This window comes from Scyliorhinus canicula, chromosome 7 (assembly GCF_902713615.1).
Source record: "Scyliorhinus canicula chromosome 7, sScyCan1.1, whole genome shotgun sequence".
Lineage (NCBI taxonomy): Eukaryota > Metazoa > Chordata > Chondrichthyes > Carcharhiniformes > Scyliorhinidae > Scyliorhinus > Scyliorhinus canicula.
In genome coordinates this window covers 55,505,501-55,532,363 of record NC_052152.1, presented here as the reverse complement: position 1 = coordinate 55,532,363, position 26,863 = coordinate 55,505,501, and the positions used below count along the sequence as shown (strand labels likewise).

The following is a 26,863-nucleotide window of genomic DNA, read 5'->3' as shown; positions in this document are numbered from 1 at the left end:
ACAAAGCAAACAGTCAATACTAGCTACCTTATTCTCTAACATACAGAATTAACATGAATTAACAGGCAAAATGTGGGCAAACAGATTACACATTGCACATTAAATGGCAGATGCAACCAAGATAGTCCATGAATTTCTCAGCAACCCACTCAGACATCAGTGATCAGTGAGTCATCAAAATTCTTTAAAATGGTAAAAGCAAATTACTGTGGATGCTGAAATCTGAAACAAAAACAGAAAAATGCTGGACAATCTCAGCAGTTCTGACAAATCTGTGAAGAGAACAGTGTCAACATCGAGTCTGGATGACTCTTTGTCAAAGCTTTGATAAAGTAATCCAGACTCAAAATGTGAGCTCTGTTCTCTCTCCACAGATGCTGTAAGACCTGCTGAGATTGTCCCAACACTTTTTGTTCTTTTAAGTGGCCTTACTCATTTTTTGTTTAAATTTAGAGTGCCCAATTCTTTCTTTCCCAATTAAGGGGCAATTTAGCGTGTCCAATCTACCTACCTGCACATCTTTGGGTTGTGGGGGTGAGACCCACTAAGACAACCGGGGGGGGGGGGGTGCAGAAACGAGCAAACTCCACACGGACAGTGAAATAGAGCCAGGATCAAACATCCGGGTCATCGGCACTGTGAGGCAGCAGTGCTAACCACGGCACCACCATGCCACCATTGTAAACGGTCTTACTCATGAGGGATTTCAGCTTCGCATAGTTTTGTTGAGAGCCTAGCAGATTTCCCTCCACAGCTGCCCCAACTCAGACTGCCACAACAACAGCTTACTTCCTAGTTGCTCAATCTCTTCACAGAGGCTGCGTCACACTAGATTCACTAGGCTGCAATCCAACATCTAATTGCCGACACAATTCCAGCTCTATAGCTGCTCTGAGCAGACACCACTGCTCACGAGCTTTCCTTTGCTCCCAGCCAACTGTCAGTTTCACGGGACAACTGCGCCTGGGCTTCTCGGAGCTCCAATATCCCCAGCTGCAGCAAGCAACTACTGCTCCTGGGCTTCTTGCAGCCCCAGCTGCAGGGAGCACACAACAGCACCTCAACTGTACAAAGCTAGTAACTTTCCGATACCTCCTCCGCTCTGGACTAAAAGCAGTCATACTGTCACCTCCGTGGTTGGGTTTTTGTGTCATATCCCCAGCCAAAGGGAAACCAGAACCAAGCATCTGAGGGCAGTCCCATTGTGTTCTGCACTTGGGAGCCCCAGGCAGGCTAAAGGTTGTAGTCCACAATCTCTGCCCCAAAAACACAGAAATAAATCTACAAATATAGGTTCCCTCACTATCTGAAAATGACATTACAAGTGAAATTAATATTTTAAAGAAGTAGAATGTGAACATGAAAGGGCCAAACATGGAACCTTGGACATGGGGAGGTGATTGAGTTGGAGGAGAAGGTATGGTTGAAGCTATGCTGATTTTGTTGGGATTCACATAAGTGGAATGAATTGAAGGTAAATCATCTCAAAGGATCATCACAGTGAAGAGCAGTGAATAAGATGAAATGATTGTCTGTGCCAAATGCTATGGAGAGATTTTGTTTGTGGTATCAAACTGATTGTCTAATGCATTTCTGCTTTTCTTGGATTTTGTGCCAAAGGCACACACACACACCTTTTCACAGTTCTGGCACCTTTCAAATTAAATGCACTGAAAATACCACCCACAGGTGTTCCAGACAAATGCCCTGGCAAGAAGTCAATACCTGCAGATGATGGGGAGTTGGGAAAAAAATAGCAAGTGAAAATAAATGAATAGTGGTCATCCATAGAAACGTAATTGAATTTCCTATTAAGAAATAACTAGCCACTACTTGGCTCATTTCCCAACATTGGAATCAAACCAGGAACCAAATATGTAGAGAATTGTAGATACAAACCCACAATCCAGTGACATAGGCAGCTAAAGTACCAGTACACCACAAGGCCACAACTAGACAGGCTTGCGATGGAAATCAATCTTTCTTGGAACAACAGCTTTTGTTAATACTGTGAGCAGTTCTTGTTGCCTCATTTTAGGAAGGATGTGGAAGCTTTGGAAAAGTTGCAAAGGAGATTTACCAGGATGTTGCCTGGAATGGAGAGTAGGTCTTACGAGGAAAGGTTGAGGGTGCTAGGCCTTTTCTCACTAGAACGGAGAAGGATGAGGGGCGACTTGATAGAGGTTTATAAGATGATCAAGGGAATAGATAGAGTAGACAGTCAGAGACTTTTTCCCCGAGTGGAACAAACCATTACAAGGGGACATAAATTTAAGGTGAATGGTGGAAGATATAGGGGGGATGTCAGAGGTAGGTTCTTTACCCAGAGAGTAGTGGGGGCATGGAATGCACTGCCTGTGGAAGTAGTTGAGTTGGAAACATTAGGGACCTTCAAGCGGCTATTGGATAGGTACATGGATTATGGTAGAATAATGGAGTGTAGATTAATTTGTTCTTAAGGGCAGCATAGTAGCATTGTGGATAGCACAATTGCTCCACAGCTCCAGGGTCCCAGGTTCAATTCCGGCTTGGGTCACTGTGTGTGTGCGCGTGGGTTTCCTCCGGGTGCTCCGGTTTCCTCCCACAGTCCAAAGATGTGCAGGTTGGGTGGATTGGCCATGATAAATTGCCCTTAGATTATCATAGAATTTTGGACACTATGATTAAACTAGGACAAAAGTTTGGCACAACATCGTGGGCCGAAGGGCCTGTTCTGTGCTGTATTTCTCTATGTTCTATGTGTCTTTAAAAAGTCTCAAATGCTTCACAGGGATGTAATCAGAAATCGATGGAAATCCAGGGATATACGAGAGTGACCTAAAGTTTGCTCAATGTGATGGTTTCAAGGAGGACAATGATATGGAGAGGTAGAGGGTTTTCAGAAGAGAATTCCAGATATAGTGGCTTAGAAGACTGAAAGTACCTTTGGGTCAAAATGAGGAAGTAATGCTGCAGATGAGAGAAACAAAGTGTTTCAGGGATATACAGGGCTGTAGGATATTACTGATGGGGAGCAGGAGATCGACAAGGCCACAAAGAGGTTAAAATTCAAGGAGGACAATTTTAAACTGAAGGCACAAAGATATTGGAAGCCAATATAGGTTACCAAAGACAAAAGTGATAGGCAAATAGAACTTGGCGCAGAATAGGATATTAGCAAGAATTTTGGATGAGCTTAAGTTTATAGAAAGTGGAAGGTGATCGAGTTTTGTAATAAGAGTCTCGAGGTGATGATGGCATGAATTAGGTTACTAGGCACAAATGGGTTGAGGCGGACACAGAGGTGGGTGATGAAATAAGTGAGATTTCGAATGGAGAGCATATAGGTCAGAAGTGCAGCTGAAGGTCAAGTAGGGGAATTGAGCAACAAATAGGAATTTTAGCCGGGGCACAAAGATGCTGGCTGGAGGAAATTGTAGCTCATTGAAGATATATTGGCTCGAGTACAGCATAAAAGCTGGCATGAACACTTTGGACTGCAAGGAGCATAGGGTGTGGATGGTGGCGAAATCAAGAGGTAGTGCAAGTGCAGAAGTATAGTTGGACATCACCCACAAAACTGTATGTTCTCACTAAATCTCAGACCCTTCAATTTCCTTTCTTGACACCCACACCAGTGGACATTGAAAGTGGCTCCCCCTTTCAGGTACCATGTCTTTCTCTTTTAAAACCGCCATCAGCATTTACCCTGCTGTTCTTTCTGCCCTGCACCATTATCTCTAAAGTCCATAAGTTCTATCCTGGTAATGTCCATTTTCCTCTTGATAATATAAATAATAGATTTGGGATCAGCTTCTGTATGCAAGTTAACACCAAATGTTTGTATTTAAATAGTATGTGTAATGTAGCAAAATGGCCCAGGGCATTTCATTGTAGTGTTACCAAATAAAATTTGACAGGAGATATTCAAACAGGTGTCCAGTAGCTTGGTCATATCAGATAGGTTTTAAGGAACTCCTTAGAAAAGAAGATTTGGAGAGGCAACTCCAGAGTTTAGGGCCAAGGCAACTGGAAACATGGCTGCCAATTGTGCAGTGATTAAAACAAATGATGCGGAAGGGGTGAAAATTTGAGCGCAGAGATCCGTGAGGATTGTAGGGCTGGAGGAAGATTTAGCAAGGAATCAAAATAGGTTAGCAAGTACAGAGCTGATGGGTCAACTGGGCTCAGTCAGGTTACAACAAGCAGAGATTTATTTGGATGTGTTCAAGTTTATGGAAGCTGGAAGATGGGAGGCCAGCCAGGAGAATTTTGGGATAACAGGAAAAACACAGCTGAGAGTTTCACCAGCAGATAAATTGAGGCTGGGACCGAGTCTGACAATGTTCCAGAGTGCATTAGGGATAGTTTCCTAGAGCAATATGTCATGGAGCCTGCCAGAGAACGGGCTATATTGGATCTGGCAATGAGGTGTGTCTAATAAATGACCTCAGGGTAAAAGATCACCTAGGAAGTAGTGATCATAACAACTCAGTGTTTGAAAGTGAGGAACTTGTGTTGGAAACAACTGCCTTTACCTTAAATAAAGGGAATTACAATGAAATGAGAATAGAGTTAGCTAAAGTGGATTGGTTGGATAGATTAGCAGGGTAGACAGTAAACAGGCAGTGGCAACATTTAAGGAGGTAATTCATGACTCTAAGCAAAAATATATCCAAGTAAGGTGGAAAGATTCTAAGAGACGAATAAACCAACCATGGAAGTTAACAAGAGCATGAAGTTGAAAGAAAAAGTATATGAGGTAGACAGAAATCAGCGATAATCCCAAAGACTGAGATAAATTCAGAATCCAGCAAAGGAGGGTTAAAATGATAATAAGAGAGAGAAAATAAACTGTGGACAAACTAGCAAAGAATATAAAAACTGACAGAGCTTCTTTCAATGTATAAAAAGGAAGAGAGAGGTCAAATTGAACATAGGGAACAAGGAAGTGGCAGAGGAGTGAAAATATATTTTGTATCAGTGTTTGCAGTGCAAGATACTTCGAACATCCCATTAATAAAGAAGACGGGGGAGAAATTAAATACCATCAGTAAAGAAGTAGTATTGAACAAACTATTGGGGATAAAGACAGAGAAGTCCCTAACCCTGATTGCTTGGATCCTATTGAAAAATGGAGGGCGGCAAAAAGTGAGTAACAGTAGGCTGATTAGCCTAACATCTATCGTTGGAAAAATGTTTGAATCAATTAAGTAATAGCAACGCATTTGGAAAATCAGAACTTAAAATCAAGTCAGGTCAGCATGGCTTCATGAAAGGGAATTAGTGTCTGATTAACCATGATACCATAAGACATAGGAGCAGAATTAGGCCACTTGGCCCATCGAGTCTGATCTGCCATTTAATCATGGCTGATATTTTTCTGATCCCCATTCTCCTGCCTTCTCCCCATAACCCCTGATCCCCTTATTAATCAAGAACCTATCTATCTCTGTCTTAAAGACACTCGATGATTTGACCTCCACAGCCTTCTGTGGCAAAGAGTCACAGATTCATCACCCTCTGGATGAAGAAATTCCTCCTCATCTCTGTTTAAAGGATCGTCCCTCTAGTCTGAGATTGTCCCCTTTGATTCTAGTTATTAGAGTTATTCAATGAAGTCTCAATTAAGAGTGGATAGAGGGCTGCCAGTAGATGTGTTGTATTTGGACGTCCAGAAGAAGTTTGATAAAGTACCTCACAAAAGGTTAAGACACAAGATAAAAGACTATGGTGCTGGAGGTAGTATATTGGCATGAATAGATAATTGGCTAATGGGCAGGAAACAGCGAATGGGGATAAGGGGTTCTTTTTCAGGTTGGCAACCTGTAGCCAGTGAGGTTCCAGAGGGATCAGTGTTGGGGCTGCAACTGTTTACAAAAAAAATGAATGATTTGGAGGAAGGAAGCAAATGTACTGTAGACGGGCAGCACGGTGGCGCAGTGGGTTAGCCTTGTTGCCTCACGGCACTGAGGTCCCAGGTTCGATCCCGGCTCTGGGTTACTGCCCGTGTGGAGTTTACACATTCTCCCCGTGTTTGCGTGGATTGGCCACGCTAAATTGTCCCTTAATTGTAAAAAATGAATTGGGTACTCTGAATTTTTTTTTTTAAATGTACTGTAGCCAAATTTGCAGACATCACAAAAATAGGTGGAAAGGCAAGTTGCGAGAGAGATACAAACATTTTGCAAGGAGATATCGATAGCTTAAGTAAGTGGGCAAAAAGCTGGCAAATGGAGTATAATGTGGAAAAATGTGACGTGCTTTTCATTTTGGGAGAACAAAAGAACAGAGTGTTATATAAATGAAGAAAAACTGCAGAACGTAACAACACAAAGGGACTTGGGGTACTTGTCCACGAAACAGAGAAAGCTAGCACACAGGTGCACAACTGGTGCTATAAAGAACAAACAGATATTCAGGACAGCCAATGGAATGTTGGTCTTTATTTCAAAGAGGTTGGCGCATAAGAGTGGGGAAACCTTGCTGCAACCGTACAAGGTACTGGTGAGACGATATCTGGAGGACTGTGAGCAGTGTTAGTCTCCTTATTTAAGGAAAGATATTATTTCATTGGAGGCAGTTCAGAGAAGGCTCACTAGGATGATACCCAATTTGGAGGGATTGTCTTACGAGCAACGGTTAAACAGGTTTGGACTCATTGGAATTTAGAAGAATGAGAGGTGATCTAATTCTGCGTTTAAAACTTTTTTCCCCGACGACCCACTTTTACCAAATGCTTTTTTCCCTTGCGACCCACACCACGTTCACTTCCTACTTAGGTGAGCCTGTCCTCATTTTGATGCATTTAAAATTAATATAATTGATCTTCCTCACTTATGACGGTAAATTGTATTCAGTTCTGCACACTTAAAACCAAGATGTTGCATGGCAACAAAATAATTCCACCTTGTCTATTGTAAATTTCACTCACCAACAACTAGTTTCACATCCCTGACACTGAAATCGCTGGTTTTGGTCCAATCAGACGTTTCCAACTCAAACCCAAGTTTTAACTCTGGGCTCCAAAGTACCAAAGGCTGCTTAATCAATGAGGATTTGAATGCCGTGTACCATCACCTACCTAAAAATATATGCTGACCTGAGAGCACTGTATCAACATTGATACATGAATTCAGTTTTAAAGAAATACGAGAATCTTATTCCTCTTATCAGCACATACATTCAAAATAATTGTCCAAAATAAAACAAAACACTAATTTACTGTGCATCAGCCATCTACATTTTTCAGGTGTCATCTCATTTTAAATTGATTCTACAGCAAAATGCTTCAATGCACACAGGGAAATATAATGAGTTGGATTGTGAGATAATGATGATGCACTTCAAATTCTGAAGTCATAGACTGCCCTCATGGCGGAAAATTTGAGTCTCGGGCAGAGTCCACTGATCAGGGAAGCTGCAGTACTGTTGCTTCAGTTGCATTCTAAACAGGATTCACTGAACATTTAAAAATACACCTCTCTCCCAATTCTTATCATTTCTCTTCGTAAAGTGCACGTAACTTGAATTGTATGAGGCAGTTTACACATCAAAAATCCTCATGCTGGCTATGTTATCGTCTGAGAGATCCTCATCGTCATACCGCCTTATCCGGCTGAGTTCAACAGAGCGAAAGCAGCTCTCTACAGGAGCAAAGTGCGTTTTGGTATGCTGTAGCGAAACTCTGGGTCACATACCAAAACAAGGAATATTTCTTTACAGCCCCTGCTGAGGCGAATAGGTTCGTCGAGGAGCACGGGCTGGAAAAACACCAGGGGGGGGTAGGGACGAGGGGCCCCTGGCAAGGGGCAACAACACGCCGACGGGGGGGTGGGGAGGGGCGAGGCAAAGCCAGCCCCCCCCCCGGCAGGAACACCCAGAACAAAAAACAACCCACTGCCCAAGGGACCGCTCCAGGTGGGAGGCCAGGCCCCAGCACGAGGGAACGAGAGTATTGGAGAAGGGAGAGCAGGCGAGAAGGGTGCAGGGTAGGATGGGGGAAAGAGTGGGCAGACAACCGTAGAGGCCAGGCAGAGGAGAAGCGAGACAACAACCTCCGAGAGGGGAGCCACCGTACTAGCAGGAAAGCTAGCACCGGGGGCACGCAACAAAGCAGGGCCGCAGCGCACCCCCAACAGGGGGAGGAAGGTGCCAGGCAGGGGAGGGGGGGGAATCACCCATCAAAGTCGGGAGAGTAAACGGGGACAGGAATAGGGGATAGAGGGGCAAAGGAGGGGTATACAGGGGAGGAGGGAAAAGGGAGAGACCGGGAGGGGGAGGGGGGGGGCACACAGGGAGCAAGAGACCAGGGAGGGGAAATGCAGGGACAAAGGGACAAAAGAGGCCAGAAAAGGAACAGGGCTACAAAGTGCTACAACCAAGGGCTCGAAACAAGGAACCGCTGCAAGCACCCACCCAGTACGGTCTGTGGGCGAAGGGGGCCCCCAGAGTGCAGGGGACTACCCGCGTGGCGGACACACAGTGGACGGCCATCGCGGGTGCCCCCAGGACAAGGGGAAACCCCAGAGCGCAGAGACCCGACCGCATGGGGAGAGCAGTGATAGCGGCAATCCTGGACGGCCTCCTAACAAAGGGAAACCCCAGAGGGCAGGGGCGCGTCCACCAGATAAATATGGTTAATCCCACAGGAACGAGGGGGCAGAAGCCCCCCACCAGGATAATCACCTGGAACGTAAGGGGACTTAACGGCCCAGTGAAGAGATCTAGAGTCCTCACCCACCTCAGAAACATGAGGGCCAACATAGTCTTCCTCCAAGAGACGCACCTGAGCGAGCAGGACCAACTGCGGGTAAGAAAGGGTTGGGTGGGACAAACCTACCATTCCTGCTATGGGACAAGGGCCAGGGGGGTGGCGAACCTGATCGGCAAGAGGATAATGTTTAGGGCGACAAAGACGGTTACAGACCCAGGGGGGCGGTATGTCATGGTCAGCGGGGCCCTGGATGGGGCGCCGGTAGTTCTAGTCAACGTGTACGCGCCCAACTGGGACGACACGAGTTTAATCAAAAAGACCATGGCAGAAATCCCGGACATAGCGACGCATCGACTAATCATTGGGTGGGGGGGGGGGACGACTTCAACTGTGTACAGGATCCAAAGACGGACAGATCAAAGCCCAAAATGGGGAAAACCTCAAGCATGGCAAGGGAACTCAGTCACTTTATGGAGCAGATGGGAGCAGTGGACCCCTGGAGATTCGCCCACCCGGGGAAGAAAGAATTCTCCTTTTTCTCCCCAGTACACAACGTGTACACCAGAATTTACTTCTTTGTGGTGGGGAAAACGGTGCTTCCAGGGATAGACAAAGTGGAATACTCCGCAATTGTGATATCAGACCACGCCCCACACTACATGGACGTGTGGCTGGAGACGGGAAGGGCCCAGCGCCCCACATGGAGGTTGGACGGTGCCTTACTAGCTGACAAGGCCTTCAGCGAAAGGATAGCGCGGGCCATAGCGGAGTACACGGAGAACAACCAAAACAGAGAGGTCTCATCCTCCACGTTCTGGGAAGCACTTGAGGCCGTACTAAGAGGGGAAATCATTGCCTTCAAAGCGCAAAGAGATAGGGAGGAAAGGGTGGCTAGGCAGAAGCTGGTCGACTCCATACTGGAGGTAGACCGTAAATACTCCGAGGCCCCGACCGTAGAGCTCCTGGCGGAGAGAAAAGAACTACAAAGGAACTTTGACCTGCTCTCCACCAGGAAAGCAGTGCACCAACTCCGCCAGGCACGCGGAACCCTGTACGAACACGGAGACAAAGCCAGCCGCCTGTTGGCACACCAGCTGAGAAAGCAGGCAGCCACCACAGAAATTGCGCAAATCAGGGGTACCAGAGGCACGTTGGAAACAGAACCAGAGAGGATTAACAAAACCTTCAAGGCCTTCTACCAAGAGCTGTACACCTCAGAGCCCCCAACGGGGAAGGCTGGGATGAACCGGTTTCTTGATGGACTGGACATACCAGTCGTGGGAGAGGGCAGAAAACGGGACCTGGAAGCACCACTAGCACTGGGAGAGATCATGGACAGCATTAACTCCATGCAGACGGGGAAGGCGCCGGGACCGGACGGATTCCCGGCGGACTTCTACAAAAAACTCGCGACAGCGCTGGCCCCGCACCTGCGGGAGATGTTCACAGACTCGCTAGCTAGGGGCACACTGCCACCCACGTTAGCACAGGCCTCAATCTCGCTGATACCTAAGAAAGACAAAGACCCAACGGAATGTGGGTCATACAGACCCATATCTCTGCTGAACGCAGACGCCAAAATACTGGCCAAAATCCTAGCCAAAAGGCTAGAAGACTGTGTACCTGAGGTGATCACAGAGGACCAGACGGGCTTCGTCAAAGGTAGACAGCTTACCTTGAACATCAGGCGCCTGCTGAACGTGATAATGACCCCCTCCGGGCAGAGAACACAAGAGGTGATCGTCTCCCTGGACGCAGAAAAGGCCTTCGACAGAGTCGAATGGAAATACCTCAGAGGTACTGGAGTGGTTCGGGCTTGGAACAGGGTTCACCGCTTGGGTAAAGCTCCTATACAACGCTCCCATGGTGAGTGTACGGACCAACAATACCAACTCCCAATACTTCCAGCTGCACAGGGGCACCAGACAAGGATGCCCACTGTCCCCGCTGCTGTTCGCACTAGCAATCGAACCGCTAGCAATCGCGCTCAGGGCAGCAAAAAATTGGAGGGGGATCCGAAGGGGGGGCAGAGAGCACAGGGTCTCACTCTATGCAGATGAATTGCTCCTCTACATCTCGGACCCACAAAGCAGCATGGACGGAATCATCGCGCTCCTGAAAGAGTTTGGAGCCTTCTCGGGCTACAAACTCAACATGAGCAAAAGCAAGATCTTCCCAGTACACCCGCAAGGGGGGGGCAGCACTAAAGGGGCTGCCATTCAAACAAGCCCGACACAAATTCCGCTACCTGGGGATCCAAATAACCAATGACTGGAAAGGGATCCACAAATGGAACCTCACCAGCCTGACGGAGGAAGTAAAAAAGGACCTGCAAAGATGGAACACACTCCCACTCTCCCTCGCGGGGAGAGTCCAGATGATCAAAATGAACGTACTGCCCAGGTTCCTCTTCCTGTTTAGATCCATTCTGATTTACATCCCCAAGACCTTTTTCAAAGTGCTGGACAAACTTATCATGGCGTTCGTATGGGGGGGGGGGGGGGGTAAAAATGCTAGGATCCCAAAGAAGGTCCTACCAAAAAAAAATCCGGGGGTGCTAGCCCTCCCGAATCTACAATTCTACCACTGGGCGGCAACAGCCGAGCGAGTAAGGGGATGGATCCAGGAGCCAGAAGCCGAGTGGGTGCGTGTGGAGGAGGCCTCCTGCATGGGGACCTCCCTCCGGGCCCTCGCCATGGCAGCACTCCCATCCCCACCCAAAAAACACTCCAGCAGCCCAGTGGTGACAGCCACCCTCCAATCCTGGAACCAACTGCGGCAGCAATTTGGCCTGACCAGAATGTCGGACAAGGCTCCCATCTGCAACAACCATAGGTTCACACCAGCACTGACTGGCTGGTCAGTGGAGGCAGGACGGGGGGACACTGAGAGTCAGGGACCTATACACGGACGACAGGATCGCAACACTGGACGAACTGACAGAGAAATTTCGGCTAGCTGGGGGGAACGAGCTACGGTACCTGCAGCTCAAAAACTTCCTACGAAAGGAGACAAAGACGTACCCACAACCGCCACGACAGACACTACTGGAAGACCTACTGGACGCAAGTATCCTAGAGAAAGGGAACTGTAGCGACATGCATGACCGACTGGTAGAAAGGGACGACACCGTACTGGACGCAACAAGAATGAAATGGGAGGACGACCTGGGGATTGAGATAGGGTGGGGACTCTGGAGCGAAGCACTGCATAGGGTCAACTCCACCTCCACGTGCGCAAGGCTCAGCCTGACGCAACTAAAAGTGGTACATAGAGCCCACTTAACAAAAAACCGTATGAGTAGGTTCTTCCCAGAGGTGGAGGACAGATGTGAACGGTGCCAAAGAGGCCCGGCCAACCACGCCCACATGTTCTGGTCTTGCCCCAGACTTGTGGAGTACTGGACAGCCTTCTTCGAGGCTATGTCCAAAGTGGTGGGGGTGAGGGTGGAGCCATGCCCGATAGTGGCAGTCTTCGGGGTTTCAGACCAGCCAGATCTATTCCTGGGGAGGGCGGACGCCCTTGCCTTTGCCTCCCTGATCGCCCGCCGTAGAATCCTGTTTGGCTGGCGGTCAGCAGCACCGCCCAGAGCTGCAGACTGGCTGTCCGACCTCTCGGAATCTCTCCAAATGGAGAAAATCAAATTCGCCATCCGAGGGTCAGACGACAGCTTCCACAGAACCTGGGAGCCATTCATGCAATTGTTCCAGGACCTGTTTTTTTGGGGGGGGGACCAAACTATAAATAAATGCCTATAAACATGTGCCTCGGCCATATTGGGAAATATTCTGATCCAATTGAAACATACAGGATTCTTATGGGGTTTGACAGGGTAAATGCAAAGATGTTTCCCCTCATGGGAGAATCTAGGACCAGAGGGCAATGGGCGGCACGGTAGCACAATGGCTAGTACGGTTGCTTCATAGCGTCAAGGTTAGGTTTGATTCACGGCTTGGGTCACTGTGTGCGGAGTCTGCACGTTCTCCCTGTGTCTGCGCAGGTTTCCTCCAGTCGCTCCGGTTTCCTCCCACAAGTCCCAAAAGACGTGTTTGTTAGGTGAATTGGACATTCTGAATTCTTCCTCAGTGTACCCGAACAAGCTCCGGAGTGTAGCGACTAGGGGATTTTCACAGTAATTTCATTGCAGTGTTAATGTAAGCCTAGTTGTGACACTAATAAAGATTATCAGTCTCAGAATAAAGGGGTGCCAATTTAAGACCGAGATGAGGAAGAATTTCTTCTCAAAGGGTTGAGAGTCTTTGGAACTCATTGCCACAGAATAAGGGGGCAGTGTTCTTATGTATATTTATGGCCAAGATGGATATTCTCTTTTTTTTAATAAATGTTTTTATTAAAGCTTTTTCCAACCAACAATTTTACATAACAAAAATAAACGAGAATTATTAAACAAAATGAGGTGGGTGTTATCTTTATACAAAACAAAGTTCACATTATATCAACAATTCCTCCCCCTACCTGAGCCCTCCCCCCCCCCCCCCCACCCTCCCCGCCCTCCCCCCCCTTCCACCCCAACCCCCCCCTCCCCCCCAGGTCACCACACTCGGGGGTTTTGAGTCTCTCCACATTAACAAGATTCGTCTCCGGGCTACCAGGGAGGCAAAAGCAAATACCTCGGCCTCTTGTGCTTCCTGCACTCCCGGATCCTCTGACACCCAAAATATCGCTATTGTTAGACTCGCCTGCACCCGAGTGTCCAAAATCCTAGACATCACCCTCGCAAAGTCCTGCCAGAATTCTTTAAGCGCCGGGCAAGCCCAAAACGTATGGGCATGGTTTGCCGGACTCCCTGCACACCTCGCGCACCTGTCCTCCACCCCAAAGAACTTACTCATTCTCGCCGTCGTCATGTGAGCCCGATGCACCACCTTAAACTGAATTAAGCTGAGCCTGGCACATGATGAGGAGGAATTTACCCTGCCCAGGGCGTCAGCCCACAAGCCCTCATGCAGCTCCTCGCCCAACTCCTCCACTGAGGCTTCCTCCGCCTCCTGCAGCTCCTGATACATGTCCAACACCTTCCCCTCTCCTACCAGGTGCCAAATACAACCCTGTCCTGTATCCTACGTGGGGGCAGCAGCGGAAATGTCCCCACCTGCTTTTTAAGAAAGTCCCGAACCTGGAGGTACCTGAACGCATTCCCCGGGGGCAGGCCGAACTTCTCCTCCAGCGCCTGCACGCTGGGGAAAGTCCCGTCTATAAACAGGTCCCCCATTCTCCTAATGCCTGCCCTACACCAGCCTTGGAACCCCCCATCTATCCTACCCAGAGCAAATCTGTGGTTATGCCGTATCGGGATCCAGACTGAGGCCCCCTCCTCCTGCCTATGCCTTCTCCACTGCCCCCAAATCCTCAGTGCCGCCGCCACCACCGGACTTGTGGTGTATCGCGCCGGCGAGAAAGGCAGCGGCGCCGTGACTAGTGCCCCTAGGCTGGTGTCTCTGCTTGACACCGCCTCCAGCCGCCCCCATGCCACCCCCTCCTCCATCATCCACTTCCTAATCATGGCCACATTGGCCGCTCAATAATAGCTGCAGAAGTTCGGCAGAGCCAGTCCTCCCCTCCCTGACTACGCTCCAAGAATGCAGTTTTAACTCGCGGGGTTTTATTCGCCCACACAAATCCCGTAACAATCCTATTCACCCGCTTAAAAAAGGACTTGGGGATGAAAATGGGGAGGCACTGAAAAACGAAGAGGAACCTGTGGAGAACCGTCATCTTTACAGTCTGCACCCGTCCTGCCAGGGAAAGCGGGAGCATGTCCCACCTTTTAAAATCTCCCTCCATCTGCTCCACCAGCCAGGTTAAGGTTAAGTGCAGTGCATCCCAGTTCCTAGACACTTGTATTCCCAAGTACCGAAAACTCCTCTCCATTCTCTTGAGCGGGAGCTCCCTTAGTCTCTCCTCCTGGCCCCTAGCGTGGACCACGAACAGCTCACTCTTCCCCATGTTCAACTAGTACCCCAAAAAGCTCCCAAAGTCCTTTAGGATCTGCATGACCTTCCCCATCCCCTCTAGCGGGTCTGAAATGTACAACAACAGGTCATCCACGTAAAGGGAGACCCGGTGCTCTTCCCCCCCCCCCCCCCCCCCCCGCGCACCAGCCCCCTCCAGTCCCTTGAAGTCCTGAGCGCTATGGCCAACGGCCCAATTGCCAGGGCAAACAGCAACAGGGACAGGGGGCACCCATGCCTCATCCCCCGGTGCAGCCTAAAATACTCCGACAGGTTCGTGGACACACTCACTACAGGGGCCTGATACAGCAGCTTGACCCACCCTATAAATCCCTCACCAAATCCAAACATGCTTAACGCCACAGGTACTCCCACTCCACCCTGTCAAAGGCCTTCTCCACATCCATTGCAGCCACTACTTCCGCATCCCCTCCCTCCGAGGGCATCATGATAATGTTCAGGAGCCTCCTCACATTCGTGTTCAGCTGCCTGCCCTTGACGGAACCCCTCTGATCCTCCTCAATCACTCCCGGGACACAGTCCTCTAGTCTGGTGGCCAGAATTTTTGGGCTCAGCAGCTCAGAGAACTTCTTATAGAATTCTACAGGGAAGCCATCCGGCCCCGAGGCCTTGCCCGACTACATGCTTGCCAGCTCCTTAACTACCTCCTCCAATTCAATCGGGGCCCCCAACCCCTCCACCCGCTCTGCTTCCACCCTCGAGAACCTCAATCAGTCCATAAATTGCTTCACCCCTTCCCCTCCCCTCGGGGGTTTCGACTCGTACAGCTTCCCGTAGAACTCTCTGAAGACTTTGTTGACCCTCTCTGGGCTCAACACAGTGTTGCCTTCCTTATCCCGCACTGCCCCAATCTCCCTGGCCGCCTCCCTCCTGCGCAATTGGTGCGCCAGCATCCTACTCACCTTCTCCTCATACTCGTAGACTGCCCCTTTCACTTTCCTCACTGTGCCTCCGCCTTCCCCATGGTCAGCAAGTCGAACTCCGCCTGCAGTTTCCACGCTCGTTTAGCAGCCCCCCTCCGGGGCCTCCACGTACTTCCTGTCTCTAAGTATCTCTCCCACCAGCCTCTCCCTCTCCGCCCTCGCCCTCCTCTCCCTGTGGGACCTAATAGAAATTAATTCCCCCTAATGACCGCCTTTAAGGCCTCCCAAACTACCACTGTTACCTCCCCTGTGTCATTCGCTCCCACATTGTTCTCAATGCTCCTCCTTATCAGCCAGCCCATACACCTCTTCAGCTGCCAGCAGCCCCACATCCAGTCTCTAGAGAGGGCGCTGCCCCCACTCCGCCCCCAGTCGCAGGTCCACCCAGTGCAGGGCATGGTCCAAGACCGCAATGGCCGAGTATTCAATCCCCTCCACCCTCGGGATTAGTGCCCTGCTCAACACAAAGAAATCTATCCGCGAATAGACTTCATGGACATGGGAGAAAAAAGGAGAACTCCTTCGCCCTTGGCCGCGCAAATCTCCACGGGTCCACGCACCCCCATCTGGTCCATGAACTCCCACAGGGCCCTGGCCGCCGCCGGCCTCTTTCCCGACCTGGACTTGGAACAGTCCAAGACCCGATCCAAGATCGTACTGAAGTCCCCTCTCATAATCAAGTTACTTGACTCCAAGTCTGGGATCCTACCAAACACGCGCCAAATGAAGTCCGCATCGTCCCAGTTCGGGGCATACACATTCACTAACACAACTCAGGCCCCCTGCAGCTTGCCATTTATGTACCTGCCACCCTTGTCAGTCACTATGCTCCCCACCTCAAACGCCACTCTTTTACTAACCAAAATTGCCACCCCTCTGGTCTTTGAGTCTAACCCCAAGTGAAACACCTGGCTCCCCTTCAGTCAGCAAAACAGCACCCCTTCCCCCGCACCCCCCCCCCCCCCCCCTGCCAAGCATCCGTTTAGCTCTGATCCCCCCCCCCCCCCCTGCGCTTCCATAAGTCAGCTCACCCATGCTGACCCCGACCTTAGTCTTGTCACCTCCTTCAGGCCCCCCAGCCCCCCCCCCCCCCCCTCCCCCGCAGGGTAAAAGGGCAAGTGCCACCTGGGACCTTCCCATGCGCCGGACAACACGACCCGGGCGCTTCCCGCCCCCTGAACAAAACACAAGGAAAACAAAAAACAACAAACAAACTGGAGCAGACAGGCAATCAAACTTATGCTCTACCTGCCATCTTACCCCAGGTCAACCCCCAGTTACCCCTTCCCATCAGCACGTTTCACCCACATACCACTGCCCCTTAGTTCAAGTCCAGCTTCTCGTGTCTGATGAACGTCCACGCATCGTCCGGTGTCTCAAAGTAATGGTGCCTGTCCTGGTACGTTACCCAGAGTCTCGCCGGATGCAGGAGCCCAACTTTACCCCTTTGCTGTGGAGGTCCGCCTTAGCCCGGTTGAAACCCGCACGCCTCCTCGCCAGGTCAGCTCCCAAGTCTACCGTGGGTAGCACGGTAGCATAGTGGAGGGTAGCACGGTAGCATAGTGGAGGGTAGCACGGTAGCATAGTGGGGGTAGCACGGTAGCATAGTGGTTAGCATCAATGCTTCACGGCTCCAGGGTCCCAGGTTCGATTCCCGGCTGGGTCACTGTCTGTGTGGAGTCTGCACGTCCTCCCCGTGTGCGCGTGGGTTTCCTCCGGGTGCTCCGGTTTCCTCCCATAGTCCAAAGATGTGCGGGTTAGGTGGATTGGTCATGCTAAATTGCCCATAGTGTCCTAAAAAAAAGTAAGGTTAAGGGGGAGTTGTTGGGTTACGGGTATAGGGTGGATACGTGAGTTTGGGTAGGGTGGTCATTGCTCGGCACAACATCGAGGGCCGAAGGGCCTGTTCTGCTGTACTGTTCTAAATTCTAAAGTCCTGGTAAATGCGGATCTCACCGTTCTCCCACTTACTGCTCCGCTCTTTCTTCGCCCACCGCAGGACACGCTCCCGGTCTGCAAAACGGTGGAACCTTATCACCATCACCCTCGGTGGCTCGTTCACCCTCGGCTTTCTGGCAAGGACCCTCTGCGCCCCATCCAGCTCCAAGGGCCGCGGAAAGGCCCCCGCGCCAATCAGCATCCCCAACATTGCAGTCACATACGTGCTCACGTCCGCCCCCTCCGTACCTTCGGGAAGGCCCAGGATTCGCAGATTATGGCTCCGAGACCTGTACTCGAGGTCATCCAGCCTCTCCTGCCATCTCTTATGTAGGGCCTCGTCGCCTCCACCTTCACTGCCAGGCCCAGGATCTCATCCTCCGCCATCTTCTTCCCCACCTCCTTGATCGTCTTCTCCTGTGGACCTCCACAATCTTCTCCACAGGGGGCTGGTTTAGCACAGGGCTAAATCGCTGCCTTTGAAAGCTGACCAAGCCAGGCCAGCAACACGGTTCAATTCCCGTGCCAGCCCCTCCCCCCCCCCCGAACAGGCGCCAGAATGTAGCGACTAGGGGCTTTTAACAGTAACTTCATTTGAAGCCTACTTGTGACAATAAGCGATTTTCATTTTTCATTTCACAGAGGCCTTCATGGGGGCCAGCATCTCCGTTTTTAATTCTGTGAAGCAGCTTCTCAGAAATTCCTGCTGCTCTCTGGCCCACTCTGCCCACACCTTTCGATCCACTCCGGCCGCCATTTTGTTTCCTCGAACCTTCTCAGCCTTCTTTCCCGCGATTGCACATCTGACGGCCCCACTCCTGGTTCCCTCCATACAGCACCGGGGGTAACCTCTCCAGCGTCCGTTCCCACACCGGTCTTCGCCTCCAAGTGCCGCCGCCTCCCCGTTTAGCGACCCGAAATCCCGATCTCGGCGGGAGCTGCCGTGAACGCAACCTAGCAGGTCCTGGTCGCCACCGGAAGTCCGATAGATAGATTCTTGATCAGTAAGGGAATCAAGGAATTACAGGGAAAGGGCAGGAAAGTGGGTGCGAAGAACGTAGGATCAACCTTGGTGCTATTGAATGGCGGACAGGCTCCAGTTCCTATTTCTTTTTTTAAAAACAATTTTTATTGAAAAATGTTTAATTTATACAACAACAACGAACCATAATAAAATACTAAAAATAACAATAATAATAGCAATCATAAACATTCGCCCCACCTCCATGAACAACACAGCATATTAACAACGCAAATTAACACAATATTAAGTTACATAATAGAAACTACAATAAGGAACACCCCCCCCCCCCCCCCCCCCCCCCCCCCCCGGGTTGCTGCTGCCATTAACCAAGATACCTCTCTTTGAACCAGGAAGTCCAGAAAAGGCTGCCATCGTTTATAGAACCCTTGTATTGATCCTCTCAGGGCAAATTTGACCCTTTCCAATTTTATAAATCCCGCCATGTCACTGATCCAGGTCTCCACACTTGGGGGCCTCGCATCCTTCCACTGCAGCAAGATCCTTCGTCGGGCTACTAGGGACGCAAAGGCCAGGACACCGGCCTCTTTCGCCTCCTGCACTCCCGGCTCTACCGCAACTCCAAAAATCGCGAGTCTCCACCCTGGTTTGACCCTGGATCCAACCACCCTTGACACCGTCCCCGCCACCCCCTTCCAGAATTCCTCCAGTGCTGGGCATGCCCAGAACATATGGGCGTGGTTCGCTGGACTCCCCGAACATCTGGTGCACCTGTCCTCACCCACAAAGAACCTACTCATCCTAGTCCCGGACATGTGGGCCCGGTGCAGCACCTTAAATTGGATGAGACTAAGCCTCGCACATGAGGAGGAAGAGTTGACTCTCTCCAAGGCATCCGCCCAAGTCCCGTCCTCTATCTGCTCCCCGAGTTCCTCCTCCCATTTAGCCTTCAGCTCCTCCACTGACGACTCCTCCACCTCCTGCATTACCTTATAGATGTCAGACACCTTCCCCTCTCCGACCCACACCCCCGAAAGCACTCTGTCCATCGTCCCCCGCGAGGGCAGCAAAGGGAATCCCTCTACCTGTCGCCTAGCAAACGCCTTTACCTGCAAGTATCTGAACATGTTCCCTTGGGGAAGCCCAAATTTATCTTCCAGTTCCCCCAGGCCCACAAACCTCCCACCAATAAACAGGTCCCTCAATTTACTGATGCCCACCCTTTGCCACCCCCTAAATTCCCCATCCCTGTTCCCTGGGATGAACCGATGATTGCCACCCAATGCAGCCTCCATCGAGCCCCCTGTTTCCCCCCTATGCCGTCTCCACTGTCCCCAGATTCTTAGGGTCGCCGCCACCACCGGCCTCGTGGTAAACCTCTTAGGGGAGAGCGGCAACGGCGCCGTTACCATGGCACCCAAGCTCGTACCTCTACATGACACCATCTCCATTCTTTTCCACGCCGCCCCTCCATCACCCATTTACGCACCATTGACACATTGGCCGCCCAATAGTACCCCAAAAAGTTGAGCAGCAGTTCCTATTTCTTATGGTCTTATTAGGTGAAAGAAGGCAGTCTTGCTGAAGGCACGGATATGTGGACAGAAGCTAATCTCAGCTCTACCTCTCCCACTCAGCTCTACCTCTCCATTACCTCTCAAATAACTCCTTCACTATCTATCCTGTCAGACTGCTTGCAACACATCTAATCTAGACTTGAATGAACTACAATTACTGCAACTAAAAATTAGAAAGACAAAAAAAATTGTTTTAAACTTAAAGCCACAAACTCCATTTCCTTTCCACCAATTCCATCTTCCTGCTAGGTCATTGCTGAGCTGAACAGCCTATGTAGAATTTCCACAGTCTATTATTCAGTCAAGATTTGAACCCTTTATTAGGGCTGTATGTGCTCCATTTGTTTGTTAGAGTTTTATAATTTTTGCAGATAAGACAACTGGTTTTCAAAACACAACTGGTACTGTACAGAACAAATATTTCTGCAAACACAAGAACAGAGAAAGACGGGATAAATTCAGAACAGTCCTGAAGAACTAGTGCCTCCATTTATAGGCCGGATCGATCAGAAAATGGGAGGCGCCGTATAAACATGAAAGGATAACATATCAAGATGCACACTTTTATGTATAGCGAGATCACAATTTGCAGTACAGATCATGGGAAACCATGTAAGAACATGTCAGACAAAAATGGAACCTAGAAATTTGAGACAGGGGTCCCACCCTTTACGGAATGGATCAGACTTGGAATGGAGCACAGATATCAGGAATTCCATAGGAATACACTTCCTGAATATTGTATGCCAGTTTTGAATCAAAGGATACTTGTCACTGATCCAGGAGCAGAGGAGACTTTCCCGAGCTGCAAAGGTTTGTATGTTATACAGCCTTTTTCATTAAAGTCAATAATTCTGCTATCTGGAAGACCCAGAATTAGGAACAAAGGCTAAAATTCTATGGTCCTGCCAAATACTCTCTTAAGCTCCTTAACCACACCTGACCAACAGGACTGAATCTTGACAAAGGTCCATACGCAGTGTATATAATCGCCCTGGACTACCAGGCACTTTAGGCACATCGGCGATATAGCAGCGTCAAACTTGTGTTGCAAGCTCAGTGAGACATGCAAGCGGTGCAGAATCTTGAATGGTGTCTCCATCATTCTATTGCACAACAAAATTTTATTGGCATAATCCCAAGAACTACCCCATGTCTCGTCATCAATATTAGTTGCCAAGTCTCTTTCCCAAGACTGCAAGGTACCCAATGTACACAGGATCTAGAACGTAAGGTATCATAAAACTTGCTAATTAACTGTTTAGGAAAAAAATCAGGATTATTTTCCACCGGGAGAAAAGTCACTGTGCAAAGTTGCCTGGGTAAGGATGAAGTCTCTAAGTTGCAGATACTTAAAAAAGGCATTTATTGAATGTCAGATCATTGGCATAGATGCTCAAAGGATGACAAAGAGGAACCACCGAACCTATATCCAAGCCTACAAATTCCTCTATCTCTCAAAATATCGACTCCATGGTCCACAAGACTTGGTTGGAAGACTTGGCTGCCCTGGTTGGAAGGGAGAGCAGAAGTCAGTTTAGATCAGCCCTCTAATTGACAAACCATTCTCTAATAGTATTAATAATTGTAGGATTGTCATACCCAGCAAAACCCAACCTAAAGTCCCTGTAAAATAACAAGACCTGTAAAGGATATACCGACTTTGCTGCTTCAATATCGAGGCAAATTGAGGTAGGTCCTTTCTAATCCAGTTCCTTATAAATTGAAGGTGAGAGGCTAATTAGTGCAATCTAACATTCAGGTCCCTCTCCCCCATAGAAGGTGGGAGCTGCAACTTGAACTTCAAACGAGGCTTCATTTTAAAGGTTGAGCATCCTTTATCCAAAATTCCAAAAAATTCCGAAATCCACACTTTTTTTTGAATACCGACATGACATCACGAGTGGAAAGCCCCACAAGGCTCTGGGAAGATTCCTGGGCGATGCGCAGGTCTTGGGAACGGGCCGTTTTTCCCCCTCAAAAATTATATTCTGAAATCAAACAAATTCCAAAATCCGATACACACGCGGCCCCAAGCATTTGAGGTAAAGGATGTTCCTCACCCGTCCCAAATCCTCGACGTATAACCCAAAAAATTCCATTTAACCCTATCAAAAGCTTTCTCTGCATCTAGGGAAATCACTAATTAATCCAAAACCGATTTTAAAAACATGAATCACATTCAATATCCTTCTGACATTATTGCTCGAAAACCCACTATACATGAACCCAGTCTGGTCCTGCTGAACGATCAATGGGAGAATTCCCTCTAAATGCGCACAACAATTCCAAATCAACATTCAGAAACAAAATTGGCCTCTAGGAAACATTCCTCCAGGCTCTTTTCAACTAACCTCCTTCTCTCACATCCACATGCCCGTCCTAGGCCTGCTGCAATGTTCCAGTGAAGCCCAGTGCAAACCGGAGGAACAGCACCTCATCTCCCGATTAGGCACCTTACAGCCTTCCGGCATCGAGTTCAACAACTTCAGACTGTGAACTCTCTCCTCCATCTCCAACCCATTTTTATTTCTATAAATTTATTTTCATTTCTTCCATTGATCTGTTTTTTCCCCTCACCATTGTTCCCCACCCCCACCCCACTTGGGTCATCTGTTCCCTGTCCCTAGTTGCACGTTGATACACTGTTCACCTTTATTCTGCCATTCACGCATCTAATCTCTTTATGTGCCTTTATCAGCACCCTACTTCCTTAATCACCCCATTTACATTCCTTTTGTCTTTCTATCCACAACACCTTTGTCAATCTCAATCTATTTCTGACCCCTATCTAGCCCCACTGCTCCATGATTCCCCACAATTGTATAAATCTGACTCTATTTCCAGGTTTCTCCAGCTTTGACAAAGAGCCATCCAGACTCGAAACATTAGCTTCCTTCTATCTCCACAGATATGCTGTCAGACCTGCTGAGATAGTCCAGTATGTTGTTTTTGTTCCATATTCCAGCATCTACAGTAATTTGCTTTTACCTCCGGGGTCTTGCCCGCCTTCAAAATCAGGGAAATATTCACTTCTCGAAGCGGTGGTAACAGACCAGCCTCAAATGAATGACAGTACATACTGATCAATGGATCTATTTGCTGGTCCTGAAATTCCCTGTAAACCTCACACCCAAAACTATCTGACCCAGAGGCCTTGCCCAGTTGGAGCTCCTTAATAATAATAATAATAAAATAATCTTTTTATTGTCATAAGTACACTTACATTAACACTGCAATGAAGTTACTGTGAAAAGTCCCTAGTCTCTACATTCCGACACCTGTTCAGATACACAGGCAGAATTCAGAATGTCCAAATTACCTAACAGCATGTCTTTCGGGACTTGTGGGAGGAAACCAGAGCACTCGGAGGAAACCCACGCAGACACAGGGAGAACGTGCAGACTCCACATAGACAATGACCCAAACCGGGAATTGAACCTGGGACTCTGGAGCTGTGAAGCAACAGTGCTAACCACTGTGCTACGGTGCCGCCCATTCAATTCATGGTCAATCCAAGAAATTCCATCACAATCCTGCAACTACTTCACAATGATATGACAGCATTGGTCTTAAGTGGGGATTTAAAACAGTCGCGTTCACAGTCCGAACTGGTGTCAAGCAAGGTAGCCCCCATAGTACCTGACAATGGCTATTCACCTCATCAAAGATTAGCTTTCCTCTGGTGTGGGTATTAAATACCAGAGAGTTGGGAAAAACTCAGTCACTCACCCCTGTGCTAAAATTAAACTGACCACCCTAGATTTACAATTTGTGGATGACTTAAGTGTCATAGCCCACTTTACACCAGATTTGCAAGCCATTTTTGATCTATTAAACTATGCACACAAGAAACTCAGCCTGTCCTTGAATGCTGCCAAATCAAAATGCTCATCAGCCCACATCTGGACAGTGATGTAATCCATCACCAATAATTACTGAAGGAGAGGCTTCCCATACCTTGGCAGCCATTCTCTCAAAAGGAAAACTTACAAGGAGATCCAGCAATGGAGGAGCTTTGACAGTTCAGCTTTCTACAAACTATGACAGCAAGTGTTTGACAACAAAGACCTCTGTAAGTCAATAATAGTCCTAGTGAACAGAGCAGTTATCATCACCACACTCCTGTCCTGCAGTGAAACCTGCATCAGTGACACATTAAGAGCACTAGAGTAATTCCATCAACAATGCCTCCACTGCATCCTCTGGATTTAATGGGAGGATTATCAAATAAATACCAGTGTCCTTCTTGAAGCCAGTTCAACAAGCATTCAGACAAAACTCCCGCAAAATCAAATTTGATGGACTAAACACTGTACAGTATCCAGATTGCTGAAAAGCCTACCCCTCCTCCCACCAGCTCATTTTTTTCCTCAACTCTCAAATAGTGACGTTTCACTCACCCATCAAAGGAGCTACGCTCCAAAAGCTAGTGATTCCAAATAAACCTGTTGTTGTAAGACCTCTTATTGTGCCCACCCCAGTCCAACGCCGGCATCTCTATATAATTTCAGAGTGGGGCAGAGAAAAAGCTTCAAAGACACTGAAGCTCCCCTTAAAAGTGTGACAATATTGAGTGAAATTAGCTTGTTACCAAATCGTTCAAAATGGTGACAAAACGTCCATCAAGTTCCCTCAAGCTTTTAGTTACAAAATCTTAAATAAAAGTTACTGTGAAAATGATAAGGAAGAGTGGCAGCAGAGAATCAAAGGAAAGTTAGCAAATCCTGGACTCCAAATCAGACTACCTCGTGGGTCATCCTGTCCCATGTGCACAAAGATCGGAGAGTTGAGAATTGGCCTGGTTCAATCACATGACAGCCCATGGCAGAAACCCACACTTGAATAGAAATCATCCTCAAATGGAGGGACTATGACAGCGAGGCCATGAACTTATCCCAACTAATCTAAAAATCTTGCTGTTCATAAGGGGTGATCTTATAGAGGCTTATAAAATAATGAGGTGCATAGATAAGGTAGATATTCAACATCTTTTCCCAAAGGTAGAGCAGTCTAGAACTAGAGGATGCAGGTTTAAGGAGGGAGGAGAGATACAAAAGAGACCAGAGGGAAAAAACATTCCACACAGGGTGGTTAGCATCTGGAACAAGCTGCCAGTGGAACGAGTAGAGGCGGGTACAATTTTTTCCTTTAAAAAACAGTTTGTTAAATTGGCAGGATGGGTGGAGGGTTATGGGCCAAATGCGGGCAAGTGGGTCTAGCTTAGTAATAGAAACTGGGCGGCATGAACAAGCTGGGCTCAAGGGCAGGTTTCTATGAATGAATTTGAAATCTAGCCAATTACAAATTAAATACACAGAACTTGCTGATTGGCTAAACCTACCTGACAAAGGTGTAGAGCACAAACTAAATTTACAATTGAATGAAGTTTCTCTCAATTGTTCAAAGTTGTACTTCTTGCAAAATGCCATATGGAGAACCAGATACAAATAATTTATTTTTATCTCATAGACGCCACTAGGTTAATCACATGATGCAAATACGGTGCAGGAATGGTCATTACGTGATCAAGAAAGGGTAGATAACGATGCATTACCTTGCAATTTGAAGAATGGGCACTACTACATGATAAAAATCCTCATCCCCAGTACAAGATTCATTGCCGAAGTTTAGTCATATTCCTCTATATAACACACGATCTAGTGTTTATATGTACTCACGGATTGCCTAGCCTGGAAGATTTTTTTGAGATGTGCTTCATTTCGGAAACGCTATCATCCAGCTATTATTACGTCATTAACTTAGCAACTGCTTTTGGTGGAGTGTAATAATCAAAAGTAGCTTCTTTTCATGGAATAGCATTTGCAATTTTAATTAAAAAATGATTTCCTGGGAAAGTTGAAGTAAAACTTTCGTGAAACTATAAAACCGAGGTGGGGGGGGCGGAATTAAGACACTATTTCCTAATAGGACAGAAAGACACACACAGTGTCCATTCAACGTTACGTATATCCTGTTGTCAACTATTATCATGTTTGCACATTTTTTGTCATCGACCTTAAGAACAATCACAGCTTTTTGCCTCTTCGTCTTAAATTTTTTTTTAAAACTTGCTCCATGAGACGCAGGGAGGAATAAATATTCACCCAGACGCTAAGACTAGCAGGCGGCCGCAGGGTGTAAAATATTGAACGTATTTCGAAAATACAACATATCTGTTGAGATGATTTCACTCCGAAAATGGAAATGGGTTAATAAAAAGTCAGTCAATTTTTTTTTGTACACAGGCAATGCTTCATAAACTGGACAGAGGCGGCCGGGGGGGGGGGGGGGGGGGGGGGGTGGAATAGGGCTGGAGCTGGTGTCAGGAGGGTGGTTGAGCTGCAACTCAAGCAGCCACTTCTTACCTAAATAGGACAAGCGAATTAAGCGGGGATCCTCCAACCCCAGCGAGCGCTTCCTCACATCCCACACCAGGTTAGTGGGACGTGACATCCTGCCGCTCCTCCGGCCGCACAGATAGCCTAACGGCTGCTGGCGTCCGTCATGGTCCACCCGACAGACACCAAAGGGAGCTGAGAGACACCGCTGAACAACCGCCTCCCTTCCCCAGCCGAACGGCTCCTCTTTCACATCGTTGTTATTATTGTGATGATCACCGTCATGTTGGCGCTGGGCGAATGGCCGTCTGTCAGATCCCCAAGCATCGCGAGGTCGCTTTCAAACCGCCCCCGGGCGGGGCCGGCGCCGCCACGGCTCTCAAAACTAACCCCGCCCCCTCGCAGAGTGATTGA

General features: G+C 48.4%; 1 protein-coding gene across 4 annotated transcripts in view; it reads right to left on the bottom strand.

The window, feature by feature from the left end:
* The window catches only part of dcaf6 (ddb1 and cul4 associated factor 6), a 191,470-nt gene extending 164,667 nt beyond the window's left edge, over nt 1-26,803 (bottom strand). For 2 of the 4 annotated variants that reach the window (XM_038802067.1, XM_038802069.1), the window contains exon 1: nt 26,477-26,801. In XM_038802067.1, coding sequence (XP_038657995.1) covers nt 26,477-26,564 — 88 coding nt within the window. In that variant the 5' untranslated portion in view covers nt 26,565-26,801. Of the gene's footprint in view, nt 1-26,476 lie in introns of all 4 variants that reach the window. The other 2 variants (XM_038802065.1, XM_038802066.1) reach the window with 2 other exon arrangements.
* Between the last annotated feature and the right edge of the window lie 60 nt (nt 26,804-26,863).